We start from the raw sequence: 26,527 nt of genomic DNA on the forward strand, positions 1-26,527 counted from the left end.
TAAAAACGCATAATATATTATGTCACAAACGGTTCAGGCCCAGATGCATCTCACCCATAACAGGTGGGTGAAGAGAAAATCGCGCGACTCTTCGGGAATGGGGACGGGGAAGAGTCGCTTGCCAGCCTGCCTGCCTGCCTGCCTGCCTCCGGCGAGCGCGCCGCCGTCCATCCCCTGCTGCCAGGCGCCCCTGAAGCTTCCCCTCCGCCGCCGCTGCGCCTCGCCTTGGCTTCCCCAGCCGAGCGACGGTTAACTCGGCCCGCATCTCTGCGTAATGACGCGCGGGAGGCAGGCAGGCAAGGTTTGGGTGGGGAGAGGAGGGCGAGCGCGAAGGAGGTGGGCAAAGCACGAGAGCAGGAGGCGGAGAGGAGCCGAGCAAGCTTTTAAAGCGACAGCCGAGCCTCCCCTTCGCCCAGTGCTGAGCTGCAGCGGGAAAGGCAGCGCGGGCAGGCGGAGCGCCGACGGCAGCAGGCGCCGGGACTGGACTCGACTCTCTTCCCCGCCTGGCTGCTCTCCGCCCCCGGGGAATCCTCGCCGAGCGCAGGGGGAGGGGGCGCGGAGGGACCCTGTCGGATCGGGCGCTTCTCTCCTCCACCCAGCCCAGCCCAGTCCGCTCCTTGGCGCCCTCCTGCGCCGGCTCAGCCCCTTCTCCACTCTCGCCGCGCACCATGCTCGGGCCGGGGCTCCGCGGGGTGCAGCCGCTGACTTTGCCGAAGTTGCCCTGCTGGTGCCTGCTGCTGGGGTGGCTGTGCTGGGCAGGGACGCGCGGCCAGGAGATGTACGCGCCGCACTCCATCCGCCTGGAGGGGGACATCACCTTGGGCGGTCTCTTCCCGGTCCACGCCCGGGGGCCCAACGGCGCGCCTTGCGGGGACATCCAGCAGCAGGACGGCGTCCATCGCCTGGAGGCCATGCTCTACGCCCTGGACCAGATCAACAGCGACCCCGAGCTGCTGCCCAACGTCACCCTGGGCGCCCGCATCTTGGACACCTGCTCCCGGGACACCTACGCGCTGGAGCAGTCGCTCACCTTCGTCCAGGCACTCATCCAGAAGGACACCTCCGACGTGCGCTGCACCAACGGCGAGCCGCCCGTCTTCGTCAAACCCGAGAAGGTGCTGGGGGTCATCGGCGCCTCGGCCAGCTCCGTCTCCATTATGGTGGCCAACATCCTCAGGCTTTTCCAGGTAGGACGCGGGCTCGGGCGGCAGCTCCAGCAGCAGGTGGCTGGCCAGAGCCGAGCGCCGGGCTGGAGACCCACGGCTTTGATGGAGGTGCGATTGCAACGCGGAGCAAGCTAAGAGATATCGAGCGTGAGCAACGGCGTTTCAATTCACATTTCCCCAACTGCACTGGGCTGTTGGCAGCGTTAGAGCTGATTTATAGAGAGGCCTGGAAGTCAGACTCATTATCTTGCCCTCTGTCCCTGCCGTGACAACCTCACTTCTGAGGTGGTGACACTTATTTCTGAGGGAGAGGGTAGAGGAACGCAGGCGGATCATTGGCTTGTTGGTAAGCTGTGCCCTGAACCCGAGTGTACATTCCCATCTCCAGATAAGTTTGACTTATCGATTTGGTCCTCAGTTTCTCTCTTGCTGCTTTCCCTTCTCGAGTGCACTCTCCCTGCAAGGGCGCTGGGTTGTTTTTTTCTTTTTCCCGAGGCTGCCTCCTGGGTGTACGAATCCAGTTACAAGCAGTCTGTGAATCAAGAGCACAGATTGTCCGTTCGTGTCCGTGAGTGTGCAGACAGACGCGCGGGAGATGCAAGAACTCTGGTTTTACTGGAATTTACCTCAGGGGAACTACTGTTTGGTTGGAAGCAGCAATCTGGGTACCAATGGCAGGCTTTGATTTTTAAATTCTGGAGCGTACAATATGCTGGTAATGTTTTCCTAGGCAATTTCCAGGATTCAGCCTTTTCCCGGCTGCTTCTTAATTGTGTTGGAATTGGCGTTTGTAACCCTTCGGAACAAGGGAATAGTGGGGGCACGGTGTGCCCTTTTTCATTTACTTCGTGGCTGTTCTTGTTTAAATTCAAGCAGAGGACGCAATCTGTAGCATGAGCGGTGGGTTTGCTGCGTGGAGGCACATTCTGATCCTAAGGCAGGCCTACTCAAGTGTATTCTGCACAAATCAAAACTGTATTGAGCAGAAAATCTCAACCGGATGCCACAAGACTCATGAACAACTGTCGCTTTATTACTATTTCTAGTCAGTCGCAACCATCAAAATGCCATTTAACTCCCAGAAGGCTAAACGCATTCCTTGCGATGAGGCATGGGTGGGAAAAAAATGAGATTTTTAAAACAGAAAGAGGGGGAGGGAGGGAAGGAGGGAGGAAGGGGGAGAGGGAGAGGGGGAGAGAAGGAGAGAGGCAGAGAGAGCGAGAGAGCGCTAAATATGCAGCAAGCAGATTGTGGGGTGTGTGTATCAGCGTGGCCTCCTTTTCTCCTCTCTTCTACGGAAACATTTCCCCATAGCCAACTTCTTATTTATCATCAGTATTAATATTACCACTAAGAACTAATGTTCTATTCAGAGCAAGAAGTACAACAGTCCCCCTCCTTTCTGTTTCTTTGGATCAAACAACTTCCGATGGACGAGATATAAACCTGACTCTCTGAAAGACAAATACCTTTTCATATTAGACGCAATTAACCTGAAGTTAGTGTTTTTCGACACCTTGAGAGAGCGAGATATGTAATTGCTATCTTTTTCCTTTCTTCCTCCCTCCCTCCCTTCCGATTTGCTGAGAGTAAGTCCAAATACAGCTTCGTTAGCGCTCTACAAGCAAGAAGGCAAATCTACATCTAGCATTTGTCAGGAAATTAGAGAGAAATGAAACCAGGGGCAGCTGCTTGGTTCTTCGTACTGACGCCGTCCGGGGAGTGTGGCGATGGAGGTGGCCCGGACCCCAAGTCGGCTTTTCGAAAAAGGTGCGAAGTTGGCGCTGAAGTTGCCCTCAGCAGTCTTCAGAGGAGCCAAGACTGGAACCAGAGACTGCAGGCGCGTGAGAGGGAAAAGCGCCTAGAGAGGATGTGGATGGAGCCAGGCACCCACTTGTAGCCCGAGCGAAGAGGCTGGGCTGCGTCCGTAGGGCGCTGTCCAGCCCACAAGTCTAGTATCCGCTTCCCTACCCCGCCAGGTCTCCGGGCCAGTTCTGGAGCCCTTTTCTTCCCAAGGCTTTGATCCTGAACTCTTCCCCTTGACGAGGAGGCGCCGGAGGAGTGGGACTGGGGGCGGGGGCGGTGAGGTGTCTCCGTCAATAAGAGTGGCGGTCTGTCCTGCAGAGAAACAAGCAAAGGTGGCGTCGTCACGCCTCGCATCCGTGCTCGGGGCTTCAAAGCTTTCTCCTGGCGATCCGGCTTCAATCTCTCTCCCCCCCGCCCCGCCCCCTCGGCCCAGATTAGTTCTCTCTCCCGAGATGCAATCTGAACGGAGAGCGAGCTTCTTAATGGATCGTTGGGGTTGTTTGTCCACAAGAACTAAATGGGTGCGCGGCTAGGGAAAATCTTCTAAGAAATTCTTTCGGAGTGGAAGGGCACCTCATCCTTATTTCTTATCTTGGGACTGAAAGACGAAGACATTTTAAAGGACAGGCACAACCACCATATTGTTCACGTTTAGTCTTGTTTTTATGGAGTTTACTTGTGTTGGGTTAGGACATGATTTGGACTATCGAGATGATGAAATTTCATTCTCAGAAGGGTAGAAAAATGACTCATTTTACAAAAGCGCACCTCTCCAGGTTTTTGGTTTTTGTACCAAGCTTGTAATAGTCTGTAGAGATTCTCAGTCATCCAGGTCGTGGTTATCCCAAAGGTGTTTTTTCTGGAGGCAACTGGACTTTCTCGTCTTAACTCTGCAGACTTTTATCTATACCATTTGGGATGAACGCCCTTTGAATGGTGTGGGAATAGGAATGGATTTCCAGAGGGGGGGAAATTGCAGACTACAGGAAGGACTACTCAGGTGACCCTGAGCACACAGACAAACATCCAAGTGCTACAATGACCCTTTCAAAGGATGCAAGTGACCAGCTGTCTGCAAGGAATATAAATCCTTCCATTCCCCTCTAACCTGTCTGAGCTGAAGAACCTTCTTGGATGAGAAGGAAATGTCTTCAAAGGAAAAAAAAAAACAAGGAAGTCCAGTTGCCTCCAGAAAAAGCACCTTTGGGACAAGCTTGTAATGCATTGCACTGATTTGGATTTTGGTCTAGGAAGTTCCCCAACCTTAGTAACTTCCAGACATGTGGCTTTTGAGTTTTAGATATATCCCTATGACTATTGATGAGAAGTTTGGGAGTTAAAAATCCAGATACCTAGAAACTACTAATATTTGAAATAGAGGCATTATCGACTTTAAGATGTGTGGACTTCACCTCCCAGAATTGCCCTACCAGCTAGCATGCTGAGATTGAGAAACTCTGCAATAGACTGGTATCTGTGTTTTCATATCTTTTATTTAGGATTACCTGGTTTCTGAATTAGTAATCAGAACAATCTAATTACTATATATGTATATATTACTAATATATACATATATACAGATTATATGCATATACATGTATATGTGTGATATAATTTTATTTGTTTCTATATTTTTTATTAAATTTGTTTGCCATCTATCTTGCTACAAGTCTTACATAAATATAGGTTATTTATATATTAGTCCTTAGAATATTTTTCATTACACATTTTGAGCCAAACAGCATCTGGATAATATATTCACTCCTCATTGGTTATTATGGCTATTCTGCCCCCCCCCCAATTCCTTTTGTAATTGCAGCTAGACAAGGTAATTACTCAAGTTTATTTTATTAATTAAATACGAAACATGCAGATACACCAAAAGATATGACATTCTAAAAAAAGAAAATGGGAAGTAAAACTAAAAAAAGAGCTAAAAGCATTTAAGGCATGTGTACATGGACAATCCTACATAAGCATTTCAATAAGTAGAGGAGACTATTTGTAATGCAAAGTTGAATTATGGGGTGCTCTCTGAGTTTGGTGGTTCCCTTGCAAACATTTTATTATCAAACTAGATAACATCATCAGTGCTAGAAGGGGGCAAAGCTAGAAGAGACTTCAATAAGTTGTAGCCATATGTCATTGTAATGGTCCATAACTGATCTTCATGAATACTTCCATATTTTTTTAAAATAACTACTCAATACCACTGAATACTTCAGGACATATGTTGATATCCTCTTGTGTTATAAAAAGGACATGGAGAATCCACCTTCTTTGTTCAGATATCCATTTTTGATGTCATTAAAAGAGAGGTTAAACTTTGATTCAAAATAATGTCTTATAATTTAAGTGCATTATGCATTCAATTTCTTTCTCACAGCAACAGGTGCATTGTGTGGGTTAATGAGGGAAAGGTTGGAATTGTAATAAGAAATAAATTGGCATTATAATCCATCTAGGGTAGATGGGTAGAACCTGATCCATACTTTCATCTTCTCTCGTGTTCATATGGAAGGATATAATAAGATATAGAATAAAGGAACACTTTTCTATTATTATAACCAGCAATCTCGTTTTTCTTTCATGTCTATAATGATGCCTTAATTTGATCTAAGACAACTGTCTTAGTTAAACTGTCTTTAAGTCCAGTCCAGTCTTAAAGTTGTGATTTCTCCTTTCAGAAGGCAACAAGTTCAGCAGTTGTACTGTGAGTGCAGCCTGACATGCTACTGTGACCATTTGATTGCCATTTTGCAGTCAAGAACCTCTGAGAAGTTTGATTAGCTTTGAACCTATTAGCTGCTTTAGGCATATATGGACGCATCTCTTATGTCCAATCCTTAAATACCATCCCCAAGGGGCATTCTTCATTGGACAACAAAGAGAGTTCAGATTTTTTCAAATGCATCTCTTTGATTGCCTGTTCTCTGAGCTGACCCTCAGCTTTGAGAATGAGATCAGATGGACTATCAGCGGGTCAGTAATGGTGGAACTGAAACATTTTGAGGTGATTTTTTTTAAAAAAAAAAGCCCTTTCCACCTTCCCAATGTGACCCTGCCATCACACCTATCAAGCTATTCAACACCACAGACAATACTGCTACCCTTCAAAAAGACCTTGACTATGTATCAGAATGGTCAAACAAATGGCAACTTCAAATCACAACAAATAAATGCTCTGTCCGACATATTGGCAACCCACTCCCCGAAAATAAAATACAGGCTGAATAGTTAAGACCTTGTTGACGATCCAAACTCTGTCAAGGACCTTGGAATACTCATCTCTAATGACCTAAGTGCTAGAGCCCACTGTAACTACATAGCCAAAAAGGCATTAAGAGTTGTTAACCTAATCTTACATAGCTTTTTCTCTGGTAATATTACACTAATAACTAGACCATACAAAACATTTGCTAGACCAATACTTGAATACAGCTCATCAATCTGGAACCCACATTGCATATCTGATATTAACACAGTTGAGAAAGTCCAGAAATATTTCACAAGAAGAGTTCTCCACTCCTCTACTCATTGTAGAATACCTTATGCCACCAGACTTGAAATTCTAGACCTAGAAAACCGAGAACTACGCTGCCCTTGGTCCGATCTAAGTATAGTATATAAAATCATACATTGCAATGTCCTACCTGTCAATGAATACTTCAGCTTCAACCATAACAACACAAGAGCAAACAATAGATACAAACTCAAGGTTAATCGCACCAAACTTGATTGCAGGAAATACGACTTCAGCAACAGAGTGGTCAGTGTCTGGAATACTCTACCTGACTCTGTGGTTTCTTCCCCAAACCCCAAAAACTTTAACCTTAGACTATCTACTATTGACCTCACCGCTTTCCTAAGAGGTCTGTAGGGGGCATGCATAAGCGCACCAACATGCCTACCATCCCTGTCCTATTGTTTCTTTTAATTTTTTTTTTTTTTTCTTATATGTATCCATGTATTCATAACTATGTTTTGACTTGTACCTATTATCTTGCAAGCAATTGACAAATAAATAAATAAACAAACAAATAAACAAATAAATAAATAAATAATAAATAAATAAATAAATAAATAAATAAAGTGTTGTTCAGGCTAATCACTGGGTTCAGAACTGGAAACCCAATTGTTAAAACAGCCAGACATAACAACCAGCAGATTGGGAAGGGATGAACAGTGATGCAGAAACATGAGCTCAGTTTAGCTCTCTGTCAGAAAAGTGTGATTGACATAATGGCCATTTCCCACTACTGGATTAGAATCCTTCCTCCTTCTTGGCATTAAGTTAAGTTAAGTTCAAGTTATTAAGGGATGCAAATTGTAACTTTCCAGTGGTATCCATAATACTTTTGAACAAAAAATGTTTCTTGAATTCCTTAAAGAAACATAAGAAGTCAGTGATATAGTTGAAAATCCAGGAAGGTAAAGTTCTTTCTTCATAAAAAAGTTGCAAGTTTGATAAAGAAACCTCATAGACTAATCTGTCCCATAAAAAAAAATCTCAACTGATGATCAGTTTTTGCAAAAATTATTATGAATGGATAATATTCCTTTGTATATGTTGCAGTTCCAGAATTTTGTTATTCTCATTTGTAGGTACACCAGTTGTTGTAGCCATATCTGGCTTTTCTCCTCTGGCTTTGCTGTTATCCCTCCTTGAAGTAAATTACCTTTTTTCCAATAAGCAGGAGAAATCCTTTTGGAGATTTTGTAAATTAAAAGTAATGGGAAATGCAGAACCTTGTGGGAGGATGTTCCAATCATAACCATATGTTTGTCAAATATATAAACAAATTTATCAAGCAAACAATCCCAGCCACAATTTGGACATCATTCACCCAATGAGACCCAGATCACAAAGGGTCCCAGCGAGAGAGAAGGAGAGGGGGAGAGAGAGATAGGGAGAGAGGGTGGGAGGGTGGGAGGGAGAAGAAACCTGTTTTGATTGATCTGCTCACAGCAGAATACCCTATATCACTAGGCTTAAAATTTTGGGCTTGGACAACCTTGAATTATGCCACCTACAGTTAGATTTAAGCATAGCACACAAAATTATCTGCTACAATCTCATACCAGTCAATAACTACTTCAGCTTCAACCATAACAACACAAGAGCAAACAACAGATACAAACTCAATGTAAACCGCTTCAAATTCGATTGCAGAAGGTACGACTTCAGCAACAAAGTGGTCAATGCCTGGAATGCACTACCTGACTCTGTTGTTACATCCTCTAACTCCCACTCTTTTAACCTCAAACTATCCACTATTGACCTCATCCCATTCCTAAAAGGTCTGTAAAGGGTGTGCATAAGCAGGGGTGGGATTCAAATTTTTTAACAACTGGTTCTGTGGGTGTGGCTTAGTTGGTGGGCATGGCTTGGTGGTTAGGGTTAGGGCTAGGGCTAGCGGTTCTCCGAACTGCTTAGAATGTTAACAACCGGTTCTAGTGAATAGGTGCGAACTGTTAGAATCCCACCCCGTGCATAAGTGCACAATCATGCCTACCGTTCCTGTCCTATTGTCCCCATTTATCCATACCTATTTCCTGTATTCTTACTCAAGTGTATACTTACACCTATTATCTTGTAAGAGATTGACAAATCAAATAAATAAATAAATAGATTGTGCAACATGCTGGTTATTGAAGGGCAGGAGAATGGTTGAAAGTGACAAATACAGAAAAATAATCCACAGAGTCCTAGCGGCATTTGTTATTATTTTCAGCACAGTGCGGATCAGCAGGGATAAAAGATCTAAATGTAAAGGTCTGCAATGATGGCCATTTTGAAATTACTTAAATACATATACAGAAACCTCTTAGTCCCTGAATAAAGAATGAAACTCTCTGCTTTCCTTTCTTGACCTTAATTGGAAGCCTGTGGACAGCAGGGAAGTGATGGGCATGAAAATATGTTAATGGAGTGGGCAAATATTGGAAGAAAAATAGCTGTGGCATAAGTTGGCTGGTGATCAGAGCAGTGTAACCATGCTATAATAGGGTGTATAACCTTGAGAAAAAAGTCTAGATTTCTGATAAGAGAAATCTGATTCCATAATGGAGATAGAGAAAGCACCTCAGAATTTACCAGAGGTGGGATACAGCAGGTTCTGACCAGTTCTGGAGAACTGGTGGCAGTAATTTTGAGTCATTCAGAGAACCACCAAATACCACCTCTGACTGGAAAATTTACAGTGTACTTCCCTTGCCACACCCACCAAGCCATGCCCACAGAACTGGTAGTAAAAAAAGTTGAATCCCACCACTGCAATTGACCCTCCCCCGTTCTCTGGAATGTAAATGTAGGGTGGGAGGGGAGTGCTTTTGGACTTTCATGATTCTGATACTTTAATCTTACAATAAAGATAGCATTAGAATTCCTGGTTGTGGTTTCCTGGTCTAACTTCTTTGAAGGGCTGACATATACCAAGGCCTCCCAGTGTACCCAAAATATGTATTTGTTTAGAATAACAGAGTTGGAAGGGCCCTTGAAGGTCTTCTAGTCCAACCCCCTGCTCAAGTAGGAAACCCTATACTATTCCAGACACATGGCTGTCTAATATTTTCTTTAAAACTTCCAGTGATTGAGCTCCCACAACTTCTGAAGGCAAGCCATTCCACTGGTTAATTGTTTTCACTGTCAGGAAATTTCTCCTTAGTTCTAGGTAGGTCACATCTGATCAGCTACATCATTTTGTTTACAGAAAGCAAAGATTACCTGCATCTTATACCTGTAGCAGAAAGTTTTGTATTAAGGATATAGTGTTGAATTCTTCTAGTACATGAAGGAAAATGTTGAATTAAGAAGTATTGAATTCTTCCAGTATATGAAGGGGCAGCATAACACCGCTTAGATAATGTGCTGGAGAGGAAAGGAGATCAAACAGAAAGATTTGGATTATCAGAGCATTGTGGTATTACTGTAATCTGCAGGTTGGAATCTTGGAATACTTAAGGTAAAGGTTCCCCTCACACATATGTGCTAGTCATTTCTGGCTCTAGGGGATGGTGCTCATCTTCATTACAAAGCCAAAGAGCCAGCGCCATCCGAAGACGTCTCCATAGTCATGTGGCTGGCATGACTAAATACTGAAGGTGCACGGAACATTGTTACCTTCCCACCAAAGTGGTCCCTGGTTTTCTACTTGCATTTTTACATGCTTTCAAACTGCTAGGTTGGCAGAAGCTGGGACAAGTAACGGGAGTTCACTCCGTTATGTGGTGCCAGGGTTTTGAACTGCTGAACTGCTGACCTTTCTGATTGACAAGCTCAGTGTCTTAGCCACTGAGCCACCGCGTCCCTCTTGGAATGCTTAGATGGTCACAACGAAAGGTGATATTAAATAGAATGGTTCTATACTGGCAGAGATGTTTCTTCTTTCCTTTTTTTTGTTCTATATGTGTGTTGGAGAAGGGAGTGACTGTGTAATCTAGTCAGTATGAATAACATTTCTCTTTAGAGCAGGGGTCCCCAATCCCCTGGTGGTGGCTCACTAACGGGCCGTGGCCTGTTCGGAACCAGGCCCTATGAGCAGCTCAACTTGTGCGAGGGGTGGGTTGGTACAGGTGCACCTGTGCGCACAGCTCAACTTGCTGAAGTTGAGCTGTACATGTTTGTGTGCTGGCCTGCCAATTACGCACACCAAGGTGCACATCCATGCAGGTATACACCATTTCACCACTCTCTAGGCTGGTCTCTCCCCCCGCCAGCAGGGGTGGGATTCTACAGGTTCGCACCTATTCACTAGAACCGGTTGTTAACATTCTAAGCAGTTCGGAGAAACGGTTGTTAGAAGAAATTACTGGCCTAATCCTTTAAGGAAGGCAGGAAGGAAACATTCTGGTGTAGCTTACAGAAACTGCCTCTCCCTTAACCCTTATTACATTCTTGGCAGGACTAGACTTCCTGTCTCAGGAACTTCTCTGGAGTTTTTTTCCCCTCCTTTGCTGGTACTTTGCTTGTGTGGAGTGACCATTCAAAGTTACAATGGCACTGAAAAAAGTGACTTATGACCATTTTTCACACTTACGACTGTTGCAGCATCCCCACAGTCATGAAAGGCCAGGCAAGGAGATGCGTGCCTTGATGTGAGTGATATTGAATTGGCCACACCCAGCCAATAACATGACCACCAAGCCACGCTCACCAACTAAGCCATGCCCACAGAACTGGTTGTTAAAAAAATTGAATCCCACCTCTGCCTGCCGGGCCACCAAGTCGCAGAGGTTGGGGATTACTGCTTTAGACCACCCACACAGTGATAGAAAGAATGGGAGAACAGACCAAGATTCATCCTAAGGTCTCTGTTTCTCCTATGTTATTGTATTTTTTAATACTTTCAAGGGGTGATTGAGTCTTTGAATTCAAGATTAACTTTTCTCTTAAATAACAGTAAGCCCAGACTTTAAGACAGACAGAAATAATACTCCCTTTCATGTTTTATTATTATATTGAGAGGGAAACATACTTCAAGCATTTAAAAAAAACTTTTTATTAAAGACAAGCATAACTTACTTTTGTGGAGAACTCTTATTCCTGCAGCGCTCTCTTCTCCTGTTCTACTCCAGTAACTATGAAACAGGTCATCCTCTGTGTTACCCAACTGTGCTTTGATATTAGGCATCCTTTCATGGACACTATAAATACAGTAAACTTATAGAGGCTTAAAATGGGCTCTGTTTTATGTGAATTCAGCACTGCTCTGTCCAAAAAACAAAACAAAATAAAAATGTATCTGATTTATTCTGACCAGCTATGCATATCTTACACATTAGGTATGCCTTACTTTCACTGGAGGTTGATGTCCTCTTATTACTTTATCACACACTGTTCTTCTGCCTCTTCATTTTAAAGAAAATTGATACTGCTAGATGAAAAATGTGAAACAAAGCATTGTTATTTGAAAGTTGAATATTGTATTGAACCGTGGGACAAATGAGTATAGGTGGAGAGAAAAAATAATATTCTGATTTTTTAAAAAAACTAAAATTTTATTAATTTTTTAAAAAAGAGAGATAAAGAACTAATATTTAGAATAAGGGGAGAAGAATAAGAAAGAAATAAGAAAATAACAAAGCTAAACATGCATAAAGAAAGACAAAAAGGAAAAAAATAAAGAAACTATTTCTGATGTTCTTTCACAATAGTTATCAATATAAATTGACTTATTATTCTATAGCTATAGCATTGCTTTAGTATTTTTTCTCTATTTTTTTTTAAATCCTCAAAACCATACATCAAGGGTATCAAACTTGATTGCATCACATAATGTCATGCCCCCGTCGGAGCCTGAATCTACGGAGGAAGATGAGCTGGAAGTGGAGCCGATGGAGATCAAGGGGGCAGCTTTGTTGGCTTCAGAGGAATATGGGAAGGAGCAGGCCGATTAAGGCCAGGGCCTTTCAGGATTGGGATGGCTTGTAGGCAGGGAGGAATGGGAGCAGGATGACCAAGAGAGGCTAAGCAATGAACATGAGAGACAGAGCTCAGGCAATGAACAAGGACCACCCCCTCCTGATCCTCGAGCACAGAGAGTGGAGAGAAGGCGGGAACAGTGCAGGCTGACCCAACTACTCAGGAGAGAGTGCCCCACCCCTCTCCACAAGACACACCTGGGGACTGAGAGTTAAGGGGACCCTGTGGGGAGGGGCATTTGTCGGGAACAAATGCTGACTTCATGGAGGGTTGTGTGGCATTGCCGACGCTGGACATTTCCTGGACTTCTTGCTTTATTTCTTGCTTACTGGATTTATTGCCTTGTTCCTTTGCTTCCTGGACTAATTGACTTATTCCCTTGCCCCACTGGATTTCTTACTTTGCAGCCGTTGTGCTCACAGCATTGTGATGGACTACTTGCAGCCAGAGGCTTCTGGAGGTGTGTGTGTTGTCACTTTGCTCTGGGACTTGCCAGAAATGTGGGAGCATTTGGGGAACATTTGGAGCAATAAAGGGCGGTTTGAACTATCAGCTGATTGTGTTGCCTCTGTGCTGTGCTCCAGGTCATTACACATGATGCATCATAATGTATCATGACATTTTTTGCCTTTGTGGAGTCGAGGTGAGCATGGCCTGCATATGACGCATCCGGCCCCTGAGCCACCAGTTTGTCAGGCCTGCCATACATCATTTCATTTTTCCATGTCATGGAAAAAGTCTACTTGTTTCCAGGCAATATTAGACAATATTTTAAATCTAATTACAGCTATCAATTTGGCCATCTCAGTAAGTCCCATCGTCTTCACCATCCAGTCCTCTATTGTGGTTAAATCTTTCTACCTTTGCTGCAGTTACTTTTATTAAATATTTTTTTTAACTATACATTCTCCTTCACAAAATTCTAGTATACCAGAATAAATTAACTGTTTATGTTTGGTTATAATTTGTCTTTTATAAAATGCTTCCTTTGATGACAGACAGAAAGATATTTTAGACACAACTGAGGTTTTGTATCAGCTCTATACTCTCAGTATGGCACATCTAACAAATAGTTTTAAAAGTCTACATTAATCTTAGGTTTGTCATACCATAAATATCCATCCCACTGAACCTCAGGTCTTCTCCTTCTAACTCTAAATGGTGTTTGTCTTTTGTTTAGTTTGGATGAAAGAAGTAATGTTCCTTCTTTCATCCAAATGAAACAACAACTTGGAAAATATTATTGCAAATATTTTCTTACATTTGTAAGCACCTTATATTTAATTCAGGATTTTCCCCCCTGACACACAAATTTAGATGTATCATTGTGCCATTGTTTAATTGGTACTTCAGTTCAAAATGGATATTGTCTGAAATAAAAATAACATTCTAGGCAAAATACTAATTTTAATCACAGAAATTTCCTCAGCAATATCAATTTTCTTCTTCCATCTTAACATATATTTTTTTAAAAATCATTTGAAGTTTTAACATCTTTCTTTTGAAATAACATACAATTCATATTTCTCATTAATTTATCTTCTCAACCTTAAAACCCATATTATTCATCAAATTCATCAAATTTGTTTGTTCTTGTATCTTCATAGTTTTGGTCAATATCTATGTCTTCTGTTCATTGGTCTTAAAACCTGCTAATTCGTCAACTTCTTTTAATTTTTCCATTAATATTTCAATTTTCTATAAAGGGTCTTCTAAAAACAGCAGTAGTTAATCTCCAGAAGCCATTATTTGTTTGTTTGTTTGTTTGTTTGTTTGTTTGTTTGTTTGCTTAACCAATTTATTTATGTCTTTTGTGAAATACGTACCAATTTTATTCTGTTTATGAAATTCTACCCAAAGTTCATATTTTCCAAAATTTTAAATTAAAAAGTCCAACTCAAATTGTCAAAAGCTTTTTATATATCTGAAAGAGTCAGTGAAACTTGTTTTTCATTATACTGCTCAAAATATTCTCCAATATTCACTATAGTTCTAAAATTACCTTTTAACTGTCTTTTAGATAAAATCCTATTGATCTTCATGAAAACAAATCTGATGCAATTATATGCATTCTATCAGCTAAGATCATTGTGAACAAATCATAATTATTATTAAGTAGTTGTTACTCTATAATTTCTTGTTAAATCCTATCCTTTAGTATTAAGGTTATATTTGCAACTTTCTAAATAGCACATGTTTCTTCTCTGTAAAATCAAATTCATTATATTTTTCAAAGATTGTAAATGTTCTTTCTCAAAGCATTTATAGTAAGAACCCAGTAATCTATTTGTTTCAGGCACTTTTCCTGGTTTAAACTTTTTTTTAATAGTTCCAGAAACATTTAATTGTTATAATTCATAATATTTCTTTCTCTATAATTTTTTTAAAAAAATATGTCTGCTTTATCCAAGGGAATATTATGTCCTTTATACAGATAATACTAATGAAATATTTTTGTATTGCCAAATTATCTCTTAGTACAGCATGTGCCTCTTGAAATTCCAATATAATTTTCTTTTTTAAAAGTTTATATACTAACCATTTTCCTGGTTTGTTTGGAAATTCTTTTTTTTTTTTTGCTTGTTCAATTTTATTTCAATCTCTGAATAACTGTTTTAAAAAGTTAATTTGATGAAGAATATTGGAGATTTCTTTATTTTATTTTTTTGTCTTTTTATTTCATTCATAAGAGCCAGTGTTTTCTCTTAGCTCTTTTTTTACTATTATGTTGTTTATTTGCATACTAATCCTCAACTAAAATCAGAAATGAATTACATGGGCCTAACACTATAGTATTGGGAATTTATGAACCAAATAAAGATAGATCAACTTTTTACAAATTAATAAGTTTTTCTTATTAAATGGATATTTAATGGGAGATTGGAATGAAATATTTTGCCCATAGTTGAATAGAACTTCTGAGAAAAATATTAAAACTAGTCAAGGTAAATTACCAAATGCCTTTCTGATCTGATGACCAATTTAGACCTAATAGACACATGAAGACAGAGTAATATTAACTCTAAAGAATATACTTATTGTTCAGAAAAACAGATCTTTTTCAAAAACAGGTATGATTTGGATCTCAAAAAAGTCTAACTATTAAGATGGAGAAAGTAGAGATTTTACCAAAGACCCTTTCTGATCTCAAACCTGTGAGTTTGATGTATAAAAGGAAAGCTATTGGGCTTTTAGATGGAGGTTAAATGCTTTGTTACAGAAAGAAGCAATAGTGAAGAAAAAATTAACAGAAACTTTTGAGAATAATCTAAAAAATATAGGCACTGACTTAAGAATGGTTTGGGATGCAAGTACAGCTTTTAAGAAAGAATAATGTTAAAGGTAAAGGAGTCCCTGCAGATTTTACTCTGCTAGTCATTGCCGACTATAAGCAGTTCTCATCTTCATTTCAAGGCATTGAGCCATTGCTGTCCAAAGACATTTCCATGGTCATGGGGTCAGCATGATGTCATGGAGTGTTGTTATCTTCCCAATGAAGTGGTACCTATTTGTCTACTTGCATTTTATATTTATTTGGACTGCTAGGTTGTCAGGAGCTGGGGCAAGGGCAGGTAATGTGGTCCTCAGGTCTCAAACTTGGTCTGTCAGCTTTCTATCCTAGCACCATAACCCCTGAGCACTGTACTGCCCTTTATGAAAGCATAGCTCATACAGAAGATATAATTGTTTCTAAAAAGGCTTCAGCCTATATGTTTTAATAATGCCACTGCCATTTCAACATTTTACAATATACAGTTTCAGGTAAATATGAAGTGACTAAGAAGTCCCCAGTTTAAGATCTCTCCTCAGTTACATCAATTACCAGGTGGACAACTTATCAGACTAATTAGCAGTTATCCATCTGCATTTTGGATAGGAAGTATTGATATGCACAACCAGCACAATTTAATAGAAATGTTTCGATGCGATCTAGATTTCTCTCAGAATGATTTATAGTTTGCCTACCTCAATAGTCATCTGAAAGTAGTTGGAGATTTGAAACAATTTAATAAAACGGAGGTTCAAATATTTGTAGGCAGTGTTGAATTTGTTGAAGAAATTGATTAATCAACATTCATATAAAGAAGCACTATAATCTTATGCCATATCCCTTTATATTTTGATTTTTAAAAAATAATCCATTTTTGAGCAAATTAAAATACATTTACAGTGTTAGAAATAACACCTATAGAAATCTGTAGAAATAAAGCATGTCACACTTCAACCTAATAGATTTTCACGCCCTTTTGAGGTTGTGAAAGACAAAACTTTGCACCAAAGGTATTTTTTCAAAAGACAACTGAACTTTCTTTGTTTTTCCTTGAAGACTTTTCACTTCTCGTTCAAGAAGCTTCTTCTGTTCTTTGCCATTTTAAAGTGCTACAGTATTACACTGAAAATATTTTAATATATTTTATTGTTTGGTGAACAAATTTTACTGAACAACATATATTACAGACTTAAAATACCTTTCCAGATTACAAAAGCGCAGGGGTAGAGATTTGGGGGTGAATTCTTAAGACTTTTGTGTAATGTCATGAAATTTGATTTTGAAGCTGCAGGAGTAGGTTTCTAATACTATAGATAATTAATTTCCTTAAACTACCTAGCATTTACATAGGCATTCAAGGAAATGTTACCTATGTTTTGTTGAAATAACTATTGAATGTGAAAGGATGAAATTGAAAGGTCTTGGAAACATGAACTGGGAGGATTTTACAAAGCAAGAATTCCCATCTAGCTGAGCTTGGAGATTCATGAAGACAATTTTCAGTTTGTGACCAAACATTTTCATGTGGTAAGTTATGAGATATAAAGATAAAAAAAGAAATCACAAAACAATCCAAACCTGACTGCAAATAAAGATGGATATTTCTCAGAAATTACTATGTCTCCAAAATTACAGTAATAAATTAATGACACACTAGAGAAAACTCTGAAGTTCCTGGTAAACCATTGCTTTTCAATAACATGTAAACTTATCCATTACTTAACTCCTCTTGTTACAATCCTCCTTCAATATTTTCCATATATCAGAAAGGAAAAGGCACATAGTAATTTCTCTGCAGACATACTGTCTTCCTGCTTTTAGCCCATTGAAGCATCAAAACATTCCTAATGCATTGAGACAATTCAGAATCAGTTCTGATTATTTGAAATGGAAGTTTTCTTCACCTCTGGAAGCCACAAAATCTTACAAACTATTTCAGTTCAACTTGGGATACAGCCAAACCAAATACATATAATGATGCTGAACTACTTTCATGGCATTTTCTTTCCTGATTGAGTTGACGGCATCACAGATGAAGAATACATGAAAGCCTATCTATAGTCCCAATATCTCAGGTATTTCCTCCTTGTAAAATATTGGCCTGTTTATTTGTTATTCTTTTTGTGCAAGAGATGTTATTTTTAGTGGAATAAAAAAAAAACCAAAGGTCTGGCTTTATAAATCATTTGTTAACAAGTAGGCCTATTATACAATTTAATACGTATGAAATGTTAACACTGAAATATTAATGTTTTCCTGAAAGAGAGTGCAAGTGACATGGAGATAAAGGCTCATTGCAATAATCCAAACATGAAAAGTTCACAGATTTAAAGTAGATATACTGTAGTCCTCTTATAACCATGTTGGCGAACCTATGCCACGCGTGTCGGAAGTGGCACACAAAGCCATTTCCCCCGGCATGTGAGAGGTTGCCCAAAAGAGCTCCACTGCACATGCGTGCGTGCACCGCCGCTCAACAGCTGATTGTCGGTTTCTGGCATGCATGCGCAGGGGGTGGAAGGGGGTGCGCAGGAATCACACATGCATGTGCAGATGTGCAGTGCATGAGGGGTAATCACGCATGCATGTGCAGATGCATGGCGCATGAGGGGGCGATTGGGCACGCATGCGCAGACGTGCTGTGAATGCACACATAAATATCGGCATGGAAGCTGAAAAAGGTTAGCCACCACTGTCTTATAACATAAAGAAAAAGTTTTAGCAGGAAAGTACAACCTTCGTCGCCTCAAGGACCACAGGAGGGAGGGAGGGAGAGAGAGATATTTTAAGGGTGAAATGTGTCCCTGAAACTTTTGAAAGTAGTTTTTCCATTTTGCTCATCAATTCTTCATTGCAAAAAAATAATAAATAGGCTTGGAAATTTGAGCCACACCCACTTTGGGGGTATTGAGTTTAAAAACGACACTGGAGAGGCATATGCTGAGCCTACCAATAGACAAGAACAGCTTAGGATTGAATTGTGGGGTCCTTGGTATTCTCTGAGCTCAGGTTTTTTTTTTCTTGCACATATTTCTTTACCATCTAGGCAATATTGTCAGTACTGGAAGGGAGGGAGCTTTGCTCTCTGTTTTTATACAGTAATAGCTAATTGCTAAATGTCTATGAAGATTCTCATCCAGATCATGTTTGTCCCAAAGGTGCTTTTTCAAGATGCAACTGATTTTTCTTGTTCTTCTTTGAAGATGTTTCACTTCTCATCCTAGAAACTTCTTCAGCTCTGCAGTAATCTAATCTAATCTACATTTTTCTACAGTAGGTAGTCTGCATACTCTAGTCTGGATTATTTGTACAGCTGTCTTGGACAGATTTGTGTTTCCCTGTCACTGAACTGAAACTTTGGATAACTGGAATGAATGAAATATCCAACATGTTTGCTCTCTTGCTATTTCTCAAAAGTAAATCTGCATTCAGTGGAATGACATGCAAAATTTGGAATGCATTTATGAAACACGATGAAGCAAGCCGTGTTTATTTTTAAACTTGTTAACCTGAAGTGAGACCTACGATGACTATGTTCAGTCATCCCCAGAAGACAAACAGAGGGAAAATGCATAAGCAGGAGTGTCAAAAGAAAGCATATGAATGACAGGACCATTATTATTATTGGACAGATAATAGTTGTTATCTCATTGAACCAAATTATCAGAGGAGCCTGTATTGTACTTCTCAAAAAAAAACAAAAAACCCCACAATAACACAAAACTGTGGCTGTATCAAAAACAACTGCATATTGGAGTGTGTTTTGAATACTTATCGGTAAGTACAACCTGGAGAAAACTGACAGAATAATTTATTCATGTCATCGGTGCAAATAAAAGTTATCTTTCAGGCTAAATGGACACATATTTAACAAGCATTGATGCTGTCATCTGGATGGCATATTTCTACTCAAAGCTTTGTCCAAACACCCAGCTCTGTGCAAGAGAAATCCCTTTAAGGCATGCTATTTTGGATGACCCCATATTGCATCCTTGATACAGAAAGACCTTTGGAGATACAGCAACACATTTTCTAATGTAAGGCTTTCTTCAATACACTTCTGATTTCTAAGTCACAGATTGTCTGAGTGAAAGTGAGTGAAGATTTTTTTGAGTTGTGAAACTTAAGTTGAAATAAAAGTCTTGCATCTCTCAAAAAGAGTTATGGCTAATCTATGTTGGATAAGCTTTCTACAAGGACTTCAAAATATAATCGCTATCTACAAGTATTTATCCAGAAATATACTGAAGGGTCAAATTTCCTCGAATTAATAGATTTCAATCACTATGGTGATACAATAGGCCCATGTACTTAATCCTTACTCACTATACAGCAGGAGGTTAAGACAATAGTGAGATTGAAAAAAACTTGAACATGTCCCCTGAAATGATTTAGATAACACAAAACCAAATAAAAGTTTCTTCCTTTGGAAAAAAAATCACATGTTTAATACTGAACAACTTCCTATGAGAAATTTTAAAGCATTGGGAATAGCCTGTCTCTCTGCTGAAGATGATACATTTGTGCTTTTTTCTATGAGGTGAACTGGGAGTGCATTGCTTCCTTTACAATGGAATGGTATTGTTCAGACAAGTTAACAATACCTTTTTAGTTTTTAAAGTTCAAGTCATTCGGCTACCTTGCAGAGTCCAATTTAAGATACAAACTCAGGCTACTCAAGTGAGCTTCCAGTGATGATAAGCAGCTAATGATAGAGACATATGAGCAGAGGTGGTATTCAGCAGGTTCTGACCATTTCTGGAAAACCAGTAGCAGAAATGTTGAGTAGTTCAGAGAACTGGCGGTAACCTTCCCCCTGGAGTGGGGTGGGAATGGAGATTTTACAGTATCCTTCCCCTGCCATGCCCACCAAGCCACTCCCATCAAGCCATGCCAAGCCCACCAAGCCATGCCCACAGAACCAGTAGTAAAAAAAATTGAATCCCACCACTGCATATGAGCCATGGTGACACAATGGTTAGAATGCAATATGGTATTGCAGGCTACTTCTGCTGACTGCTGGCTGCAGTTCAGTATTTTGGCAGTTCAATTCTCACTGGCTCAAGATTGACTCAACCTTCCATCCTTCTGAGTTTGTTAAAATGAGGATCCAGATTGTTGGGGGCAATATGCTGACTCTGTAAACTGCTTAGAGAGGGCTGAAAATCACTGTGAAGCAGTATATAATCTAAGTGCTATTGCTAGAAAGGAATTAAGAGATTATCCTTCAAGCATCATTGCCAATACCTTATAGCAGAAATGAGAGCCAACAAATAACCTAAACCTAACAATCCAAATATCAGCCTTCTTTCCCCTTTCCCTGGGTTTGCAGACACAAAGCACATGGCTTCTCTTGTCACTTAAAACCTGCTGGATAGGGACTGTTGATTAGGAGGGAATTGTATATGTTCAATAGTTTTGTTTTGTTTTTGTTTTAAAAAATCCCTTTATTTCTTTTTTGGTGTAATAAAAACATTAGGTTTCTATCTTTGGATTGCATACCAAAATATAATCATTTGTGCTACACAGCACTTTGAAAATAATTTAGGGGAAAAAAACTGTGTTTCCTTGTTGTCTTTGACATCCTGAAGTTCAAATTGGTTTAGATTGGTTGTTGGCCTTAGTAGAAAGATTCACACAAGTTACAATCTTACTTTGTCACCATACAAATGTCATCAAAATGTTCAAGGTTATGGTCGAATGATCATTGAAATATGGAATGCAGGACTTCCGGTGGCAAGGCAAGGATGAACAGAGGTGCAGAAGCCCGTCTGTGGTTTCAGCTAATCTCTTCTTGGGGTTGGTGTGATCCTTTGAGGGTGCTTGAGTCCCGGAGAGATTCGTGCCAGTGCGGGGAAGACTCAGGCTGCAGTGTGGGGAAGGCAACCCCCCTGCAGTGAAGAGGAGCCCTCCAGAGCCCAATGAGCAAGAAACAGCCTCCTACCAATGACAGCTCCGAAGTCCAGACTGCCACCGATGTAAAGAAGCGAGTGAGTGACAGTTTGTGAGATTGTTGGGGAAGAGTGTGGTAGAGAAAATTAGCGGCAGAGAGGAGGATTGAAAGTCATAGACTTGTATTAGGCTGTTACAAGTGTCTGTCTGGAGCCCTAAAAGAAAGCGGCCAAAAGCGGATGTGAGACAAGTGAAAGTGAAAGGGCTTGGCAGACAGAAGAGAGAGTGAGGACAATAATGAGTAAAAAGGGAAATTTATGAGGTTGGGAGGCTAGCGTCTGGAAAGAATCTGGAAGTCGTGGAGGATTCGGACTATTCCATTTGATCTTTATTCTGATAGACTTTATTAAAGCGGAGATGAGAAGAAGATCGAAGTCGACGGAAAAAAGACAGCGCGGCGCCATAGGCGATATTTAGAAATCCTGAAGTCATCATAACAATATAACCAATATAACCAATATAAACCACTTAACAGACCTTTGGGAGAATATTGATTTATTTGAGGAGGTGGTTTCATCTGAAGAAAATCAGGACAATTGAACTTAAGAACGTTAAGATAAAAAGCAAAATTGGAAGCTTTCGAATGAGTGGAGATACCGCGTAACTGCAGTCATTATTCAGCATTTTTACCTCCCCACTTCCGGTGCGTTTGGAGTAAAAGCTCTTAAATTTAGAGGCGGAAAACCAAAATCTTACCTCAAAATTCCTTTTCCCCCTTTTCCCTTTACTCCCCTTTTTCTGTATACATTTGATCAATTTTTTTTCTTCCTTTTTCCTTACTATTTGGCGTTATGATGAACTATCTCTCTTTCTTTATTCTCTCTTTATAATGATTATAAATATGCATACTGAGTAAAGGAATATCGATTGTTGTATTAGATTGTTAAATAATTGAATTAGTTGATTTAATTGATTTATTAATAATAGTGATAGTTATATTTTGACTAGATATATAGGGGAAATAGTAAGAACATTAAGTATTAGTTAATTAATAAGTATAGGGTTCTATATATTAATATTACAATTTATTGTGTGACCACAATTACGAATGTAATATTGTCTGTGTTTAAGAATATTTAATATTTAAGATAAGTTAGATAAATACACATATAGATTTATAATATTTAAATATAGTTGAATTTGATATAATATTTATTATATAAATATTTATTACATGAAGTGAAGTATAGAGGTTGAACACAGACCCTACAAAATTATATATCTGATTTAGAATTTGGATCTAAAATAATATATATATTCCAATAACCAGTTAAGAACACAGCTACAAGCAGATAGATAGATTAAGTAATTAGATACCGGTCAATCTTAACACAGAGGTTATATCACTGAATGTTAATTTGGGGTAATATAATTAATATAGTTCAACAACAGAAACAAATCTTAAAAGAAATGACTTCCACAACTACTACAGCTCTGAAAACTGGAAGGAAGGTCACCCCAACATTAACAACTACGTTGGCAACAATTTCGCTCATGGCACAAAAAACCATAGAAGAAACATTACCAGTAGAGAAACAAGCCAATATCTCGAATGCCAACATCCAATCAATTTTGCTGACTTTACAGGAATCGATGACGAAGCTGCAAGAAACAATGATGAAAAACCATAACGAAACGAGAACAGATATCAATGAACTAAAAGAGGAGATGGGGAAATTAAAAGCAGAAATGAAAGCAGACATCTCTAAAGTAGAGGACAAAGTTGGAATATTACAGCAGGCCTTGGAGAAAAATGAAGCAACAATAAAAGAGGTAGAGAAAAGGACTGAATGAACCGAAAGGAAATTAGAAAGGGTAGATGAAGAATTAAAGAATGCGAGTAAAGAAATGGAGGACTCACTGGTCTACCTAGAGATGGACAAGGCGGCTACATACTTGAGATTCCAAAAGGTAGTGGAATCCAGAGAAGAAGACCTGAAACAACTAATGGCGGAAATACTGGCTGGATTATTGGAAAAGGACAAAGTTGACATCTTAAGGGAGTTTGATGAAGTTTATAGGGTTAGCACTAATTATGCGAGATGCCACAAATGCCCAAGAGAAGTCCATATATGATTTACGAGAAGGGGTGTCCAGGATATCATTTATAGAATGTCCAGAGATGGAACAATTATGTACAAAGGTAAAGAAATCTTGATTCTCAAACAAATACCAAGAAGAGTAAGAGAACAAAGGCGAGACTACAAGTTCTTAGCAGCTTACTTAAATCAGAAAAGAATTGCATTTAAATGGCTAATCCCAGAAGGGATGTTAGTGTCTTGGAAAGAAAGGATAATTAAAATAGATTCCATGGAAAAGGCCCAGGAATTCTATGAGCAGCTGGTGGGTCCGGAAGACCAGAGCAGTAAGGAGGAACTGGAAACAAACTCCCAGGAAGATCAAGGTTATTACAAAAATAAAGATGGAACTTTAGGAAATCAAGGAAATACTCATTTACATCAGGAGACAGAAGAAACTACACACCTTCACGCACAAGGAGAGATCGGAGTCGTTACAAGACAAAGAGCGAAACAGAATTAATTAAATGGAAGAAGAAGAAAAACTACCATCAATTAATATAAATGGCTTAAACTCAACAATAAAAAGGAAAACGATATTAGCTAAACTAATCAAACAAAATGCTGATATAATATGCCTACAAGAAACTCATATAAAGAAAACAGATGAAAAATACCTAGAATGTCTGAAATTAGGGAAGGTATTTACCGCACCACAGACATGGGGAAAAATAAAGGGATTGCAGTATATGTTAAAGAGGATTTGAAAGCAGATTTAATATGGTCGGATTCTGAGGGAAGAACTCTGGTTTTGCAGATCTGGATCAATGCCATCCCAATTCTCTTAGTGATAATCTATGCCCCGAACAGAGATCAAAAAGAGTTTTTTAAGCATCTTTATGGAAAAATAGTAGGATTGGAAAAAAGAAATATTTGTATCATAGGAGACTTCAATTCTATTGCTGATTATCAAAAAGACCACAGTAATGGGGGGAAGAATAAGGGGGGGGGGGGAGAGCTTCCCAAGATTTGTAGGGAAATGATGAAGGAGTTAAATTTGGAAAAGATTACACCCTGAGAAAAAACAATTCACATTCTACTCAAATCCCCATCAAATATGGACATGAATTGACATGGCATGGATGAATGGGGAAATAGCAAATGAGATAAAAGAGATTGAAATTTTACCTAATGAATGGGCAGATCATAATCCAATTCAGATAATATGGAAGGGTAGGGAAAAACCAAGATGGACGTTAAATACTCAATTAATAAGAGAAAAAGAATAAACTAACAAACTCAAGGAGGAATTAAATTATTTCTTAAAGAAAAATGAAAATGGAGTAACTACGAAACAAAACATTTGGGATACAATGAAGGCAGTAATAAGAGGTATAACAATCTCTTATAATGCCAAGAGGAATAAGGAAAAATATGCCCAGCAAAAAATTAAGGAACTAGAAACTCAATTAAAGAGTACCCCAAAGGATTTAAAATTGCAAAATGAGATAATGATAGCTAAACATAAATTGAATTTAATTGAACAAGATAAAATGATTATAAATTTGAATTTGACTAGACAAACTTATTTCGAGCATGCTAATAAGCCAGAAAGATGGCTATCTTATAAACTAAAAAAAAAGGAAAGAAAAAAGATTGATATATCAGCTAATAGATGAAAAGGGGGATATACAGCAGGAGACAGAACAGAAAAAAGAAATTGCTCATAAGTATTTTGAAGATTTATATAAAAAGGAAGATGTTAATGAGGATAGAATAAGAAACTATTTAGATGAAGTGAAGGATAAAACAATTGGGGAAGAAATGGTAGAACTATTAAACAAAGACATCACTTGGTTGGAATTGAAATCAGCAATAGAGAACCAGAAAAACAACAAAACCCCAGGCCCAGATGGGATTCCAGGGGAGCTGTACAAGGCAATTGCAGAACAAATTGGACCTCTTATGGTGGAAGTTTTTAATGATGTTTTATTGGCAGCCAGGATGCCGGACTCATGGAGAGGGGCATTGATTTCGCTGATCCCAAAGGAGGATTCAGATCCCCGATATATAAACAATTATAGGCCGATTTCACTGTTAAACACCTACTACAAAATATTTACTTCTATTATAGCAAGCAGACTAAAAAGAATGCTAAACGCGCATATACATGAAGACCAAAATGGATTTCTCCCGACCAGACAAATTAGGAACAATTTAAGAATAGTACTAGATGTCTTAGAATTTTATGAAGCTCGCCCCGAAAAACAAATTGCACTTATGTTTTTAGATGCAGAGAAGGCCTTCGACAATTTAAATTGGCAATTTTTAATACCAAAAAATTATAATATGAATTTAGGCACCAAATTTGAAAATATTATAACAACTATTTATGATACACAACAAGCTAATATTATAATAAACGGGGAATATACCCGCCCAATAAAAATAGAAAAAGGAGTCAGACAGGGCTGCCCACTCTCACCCCTACTCTTCATATTATCATTAGAAACATTATTAATGCGAATTAGACAGAACCCAGATATAAAAGGATTAAAGGTTAAGAAAGAAGAATATAAGTTGCAAGCGTTTGCGGATGATATGATTTTTTTCATTGAGGAACCAATAGAAAGAGGACAACAATTGATGAATGAATTAGAACAATTTGGAGCAGTAGCAGGACTCAAAATTAATAGGAAGAAAACTAAATTAATGACTAAAAAATTAACAGAAAAACAGAAAATAGAGTTAGAAGAAGTTATGGAAATACAAGTGATAAAGAAAGCTAAATACTTAGGAATATGGTTGACAGCACATTGTAAGACACTCAAGGAAAATAATTAGGATAAATTGATGCAACAGGTAAAGAAGGATTTAGAAACATGGGGCA

At 39.3% G+C, this 26,527-nt stretch overlaps 1 protein-coding gene across 1 annotated transcript in view; it reads left to right on the forward strand.

Moving 5' to 3' along the window:
* Nucleotides 1-600: 600 nt before the first annotated feature.
* The window catches only part of GRM7 (glutamate metabotropic receptor 7), a 532,166-nt gene continuing 506,239 nt past the window's right edge, over nucleotides 601-26,527 (forward strand). Inside the window, exon 1 of the mRNA XM_087954616.1 lies at nucleotides 601-1,187. Coding sequence (XP_087810742.1) covers nucleotides 669-1,187 — 519 coding nt within the window. The 5' untranslated portion in view covers nucleotides 601-668. The remainder of the gene's footprint in view (nucleotides 1,188-26,527) is intronic.

The sequence above is a fragment of the Notechis scutatus genome, chromosome 2 (assembly GCF_049901735.1).
Source record: "Notechis scutatus isolate UNSWTSFEM ecotype Mainland chromosome 2, rNotScu1.2, whole genome shotgun sequence".
Classification (NCBI taxonomy): domain Eukaryota; kingdom Metazoa; phylum Chordata; class Lepidosauria; order Squamata; family Elapidae; genus Notechis; species Notechis scutatus.